Source organism: Rutidosis leptorrhynchoides, chromosome 10, assembly GCF_046630445.1.
Source record: "Rutidosis leptorrhynchoides isolate AG116_Rl617_1_P2 chromosome 10, CSIRO_AGI_Rlap_v1, whole genome shotgun sequence".
NCBI classification, from domain to species: domain Eukaryota; kingdom Viridiplantae; phylum Streptophyta; class Magnoliopsida; order Asterales; family Asteraceae; genus Rutidosis; species Rutidosis leptorrhynchoides.
The window spans coordinates 42,168,491-42,174,159 of NC_092342.1; the positions used below are offsets into that span (position 1 = coordinate 42,168,491).

A 5,669-nucleotide genomic window follows, 5' to 3' on the forward strand; every position below is an offset into this window, starting at 1 on the left:
TGTTTTGATAATTGTCACAAGTTTTTAACTTCTATACCATGCAAAGTGGAACTATCCCTATAGCCTAGTGTTGACATTCTGTTTAAGTTTAAATTTTATTAACGACATATCGTAAATTGATCGACCAGTGAAAAGGTTAGAAATGGTCGCAAGAGAATTCGGGTAAGCCATGTACATTTGAATAAAAATACTCCGAATAGCTTGAATAAAATTATCTACTTAACGGTTCAACTTACAAAATGACCTTATGTAATAGCTATGTAAAAGGATGAAGAGATAGGAAGATAGTACTACTATAAGTTAGTTATAGAGTAGGAGTATGGGGCTGTGGGGAGTGGGTGAAGTGAGGTTATCCATCCATGAGCTTATGATGAGGAAACATGGAGTGGAATGTACTCAAAGAAAACAAACACATGCTTACCTTCTATTCCTTCTATTTATATAAAAAAGTCAATGTTTTCGGCATATCTTATTTAGCCTTTGTCCTATGTTATTTTGTTAATACCACCTTTCCTCCTTATCAACTACCATTCTGTTCTATGTTTAATCTTCTTTCTATGTTGCTTTGTGGGCTCTACCTTTTCATTCATTCATATCTTAATTATCTTCAAGAAATACAAAAGCAACTATTACTAGAAGATGTATCATTTGATTTGGCATGTAACTTTTAAAATAAATGTGTTACTCCGTATATGATGATCCAAAGGGAAACATATATATTTTAAAATAAAAAGATGAGAATATTTATATAATGTGACATAAACATCTATTTATTATTTAATGTGACATAAGAAATTAAAGTTAATTATCTTAAAAGAACTAAAATGTATAAATATTTACCTTTTTTGGTTTATAAAATGACATGATATTTACAGGATAAAATCATTTACTACAAAAATGAAATGAAACGTTGCAAAATTCTTCCTTTGTATTGTATTAGTTATTCCTGACAATTAAATATATATGTTAGGAATAATAACCTCCTTAATTAATCCGTTACTTACAATTTTACAAATCTACCAAATAACGAATTATTGATCGACACTAAATATATTTTTGAATGTTACTCTTTATATATATTTATATTTGATGTATGATTAAAGAAACCATTTAATTTCATGTGTACGCGTATTTAATATGGGTCCCAAATGATAATAGTTTAAAATAATTATAAGCACTTTTTGTTCACGAGTGGTTGTGAATCATGAGTAACAAACATAGCTGGCTACTAGTTAAGTTTGAAGCTCACGATTCTAACCCCATATGTGTCCGATGTCTTTTAAACCCTTGTGCTACCATTACCTTTTGTCTCTCTTGGTTCATTCTTAACTAATTTATTTTCTATTTTCTTTTTGTATATATGTAGAAAAACTGACGATCGAACAAGAGACGATAATTGATTGATTGATTGATTGATCAATGGAGTTTGATTCATCATGTGTTCCTCCTGGATTCAGATTTCATCCAACTGAGGAAGAACTTGTTGGGTACTATTTAAAGAGAAAAGTCGAATCATTGCAAATCGATCTTGATGTTATCGTTGATCTTGATCTTTACCGAATGGAGCCTTGGGATATTGAAGGTATTTTCACTTCATTACTTCAATGAAACACTACGTACAAGAATTGTTGCACACGTATATATATATATCTTCAAACCTGTTAGTATGAGAATTTTTTGCAGATGCAAATAAATGTGCATGTTTAAGAATTTTAATTTAGGAATAATAATAATATTATTAATATTATAAGAATTACAGTAGCAAATGAAAAGCTTTCAAGTATGGATTTAAATGCACATTTATGTACTTTATTTTCTTTATCAATAGTATTTAAATTTCAAGAAGATGTTCTTGAAAGCAAAAAAGCTTTAATTAGTCACCAATTATATATATATATATATATATATATATATATATATATATATATATATATATATATATAATGATAGTAATAATAGTAATAGTAAATAGTAATAACAACAATAATGATAATAATAATAATAATAATAATAATAATTAATAATAATAATAATAATAATAATAATAATAATAATAATAATAATAATAATAATAATAATAATAATAATTAATAATAATAATAATTTGATATTTTATAACTCATTCTTCTACACCTTGAACGATTTGAACACAACACATCAACTAAGGCACACATAATCTTTTTAAGATTTTACAAGAGCTTAAGGTTACTTTTTTCTATAAACTTCAACTTCTAGTTTAGTTTGATAAAACTTTATAAGAACTTGTAAGAAAATTAAACTTTGCAAAAAATAAAAATAAAAAAAATAATACTTAAATTAGCAATTTTTAAAAATAATCTAAAAACTTATGTAAGATGAAATTACTTTGTAACTCATTGTATCATTAATATATACTCGTATATTATTAGAGCATTGGCATGTACTGTTCACGAGTATATTTTTATTCTGACGGGCATTTTCGTCTTCTTACCCCAATAGGTATTTATTAATTAGGTTTTCTTCACACTTTTCCACCACCGCTATCCTTCCGACAATTTTTCAATTTTTCTCCATTACTCCGTATATCGCATCCATCTTCTTACTCACTGATTCTTAGTTACATATCATTTACATTTTGTCTTCATAACTTTTCATATTCATATATTTAAACTCCTAATATATCAAACACTCATAAAACACAACATACAACTTTTAGTTTGAAAAAAAAAACATAAAAGGCAAATTTACAAATAAACCATGTAGGTGATAATATTATAAGCTCTAATCAAGATTTTTCAGATTCCATTGTAAAAGATAGAACTTTTTTCTGAAAAGATATCATTATATGAAAAATATCATGAGAAATAGATACAAAATATTTAGCTCTAGCTATCACCGATTTTCCCTTCCACACCTTAAGCTAATAATTTTGAAAAAAAAGGGCAGTTTTGCTAATGCATGTGCGTGGATACAAATTACAGGAGGCTCCTCAATTCATGCAAATTATATATTACAGATCACTGATTATATAATACAGTGCTTATTATCTATTTGTTTTCATATTGCTAAAATAGGAAGGTGCAAATTGGGATATGAGGAGCAAAACGAGTGGTTTTTCTTCAGCCACAAAGATAGGAAGTACCCGACAGGGACAAGAACGAATAGAGCGACAACAGCCGGTTTTTGGAAGGCAACGGGAAGAGATAAAGCAGTGTTGTCGAAAGACAGGATCATCGGTATGAGAAAAACACTTGTTTTCTACAACGGACGTGCACCCAATGGCCGCAAAAGTGACTGGATTATGCATGAATATCGCCTTCAATCGTCTCATAATGCTCCTCCTCAGGCAAGCTCAATAACTTTTAGTTACTTTAGACTATATACAAGTAAATGAAAAGACACTAAAAACTCAATTCATTTATATATTTTTCGTCAAATATTATGTCAGATAAATAAAAATATTAGTTGAAAAAAAAAAGACTTTGAAAAATCAATAGTGAACACTTATGGTGGCACGGAAGGAGTATTAAAATTTAGGAGTTTTTTTAAATAAAATAAATTCTAAAAAATTAAGTTACTTAAGTATAATTTTTAAAAATAAACTAAGAGCTATATATCATTATATATTAATTACTTCTTTATACTGCACAACATATTATTTTAAATTTTAAGCTCCCAGTTAATTTGTCAAACACTTACATATAAGCTTCAACCATCCGCTTTATTTAAGTTATAAGCTTCAACTATTAATCAGCTATGAGCTCTCAGCCATGTTAAACTTTCGGTTTTAACTATTAGTTTTGCTAAACAAACCTGTTTGCATTTATATTTTTATTTTTCTAGTAGAGTGGAATTAGTACGGCTTACTGTTTTGAATGTGAAACCATATCCAAGTGTCAATATTCCTTCTTAATTGCTACCATTCACGCACTTTAAACTCGTGAAACTTTGGCCACTACTTTTGCCACTAATTAACATGTGAGTGCCTTTTGATCAAATGCATGTGAACTAGAAGAATATGTTAAACTTTTTATCAGCAAATTGCATATAAATACTCGGTGCATGAAAAACAGATTAATTATTTTCACTTTATTGTCTAGGATCTGCTGTCTTTTAGTATCGACAATGAAATTTTCTTATGTTTTTTTCTTTCATATATATGTCAATGTATGTTATGTAATACTCCATAAACCTTAATGAAAGCATGTACATTATATTATATTTATGATTAATTCACAAACATGACCATGCATATAGTATAAACTTAATGTACAAACGGCTACAAAATGTGACAACTAAATTATCATACACATCTAGCTATATGCAAACAAAAATCCATATTAATTAATTTGGATTTGTAAGATAAAATAATATTTTAACTCTTCGATCGCTCTTATTGCAGGAAGAAGGTTGGGTTGTTTGCAAGGCATTCAAGAAACCGAATCCAATTCAAAACCAGGGATTTGAAGGTTGGAACAATGGCTACTATATCCGTAACGCCAATAATGTTAGGCCAAATCAGCCGTTAAACGATTCCCCTAATCCATCACGATCTTTCAACTCAAACGTATCTACAAATTTATATCAACTGCCCTTTTGCGATCAGGAACAACTTACTTCGAACAACTTTCTACTTGAAAATTCAAACGTTAATACTCCCTCGGCTTCAAGAAGCTTGGCAACAGATATTGAGCGCGATTACGAGAACAAAATCACCGATATTAACCAGTATGATGAACATTGGAAATACATGAGGAATTTACTTGACTGTGAATTAGAAGAACCTAAGCCGTTTCCTAATTATTCATCGATGCCATTGATTGTGAATAATGAAGACAACAATGAGCTCGAGCTCGATTCGTACGATCAGACTAGCCACCTTTTTGGATGCTTTTCTGAGTTGTAACCTTGTTGGTGGATATATAACTAATACAATAAGGTTATAGAGTTTTCTGAAGTTGTTGTATGTTTATTAATTGGAGAATTGACAAACAAATGTCAATCAAGGTAGATACTTAATTAGTATAGATTGTTGTTGCTGTTTTTAACTTTCCATTACAGTAATTAATTTGAATACATTGTATTATCATACTAATTGATCAAAGTTTGCCATGTACTTGGGTATTTTACTATTCAACTACATGCTAGAATCAATATTTTTTTTTCTTTTAGGTAAGTAAGGAAACCCTCTTACGAACGAGCACATTGGCTCCCCCATAGAAGGTAAAATCTCGGGTAATCAAGCCCCTCGAGTATGACGATCCGTCCAAATCCATTTGGACGAATACATCATTCATCGATTTCACAGTGAGGTACTGACCTCTACATGATACGTTTTGTAAACATTGCATTCTTTTGAAAAGGCACACCATAATTGAATATCAAATTCCAAGGTTTTTGACGTTTGATGATTTCAACATATAGACAATCACCGTAAATAATATTTTACAATACTACATCCGTTGATAATACAGTCAAAATAAGATACATGGTGATGATTTTGTGAATGCAACGTTTTCTCGAATAAAGCATGTATGACTCCATGCACATAACTTGTATCACATGTAAGCAAACAGCGGAAGACTTCAAGAAACCTGAGAATAAACATGCTTAAAAGTGTCAACATAATGGTTGGTGAGTTCATAGTTTTAATGCTGCGCATAATCTGTATATAAAGGTGGATCACAAGA

At 29.5% G+C, this 5,669-nt stretch overlaps 1 protein-coding gene across 1 annotated transcript; it reads left to right on the forward strand.

The window, feature by feature from the left end:
• Window positions 1–1,309: 1,309 nt before the first annotated feature.
• Window positions 1,310–4,994, forward strand: LOC139873235 (NAC domain-containing protein 30-like). Its single transcript, XM_071861171.1, has 3 exons — window positions 1,310–1,582; window positions 3,054–3,325; window positions 4,382–4,994. The coding sequence occupies exons 1-3, from the start codon at window positions 1,420–1,422 to the stop codon at window positions 4,883–4,885; spliced, it is 939 nt and encodes a 312-aa protein (XP_071717272.1). The 5' UTR covers window positions 1,310–1,419; the 3' UTR covers window positions 4,886–4,994.
• Window positions 4,995–5,669: the final 675 nt, after the last annotated feature.

Coding starts and splice junctions, on each gene's coding strand:
- LOC139873235 (XM_071861171.1), top strand. CDS start 1,420: ATGGAGTTTGATTCATCATGTGTTCCTCCTGGATTCAGATTTCATCCA. Junction 1,583..3,053: donor GGAGCCTTGGGATATTGAAG/GTATTTTCACTT, acceptor TTGCTAAAATAG/GAAGGTGCAAATTGGGATAT. Junction 3,326..4,381: donor CTCATAATGCTCCTCCTCAG/GCAAGCTCAATA, acceptor CTCTTATTGCAG/GAAGAAGGTTGGGTTGTTTG.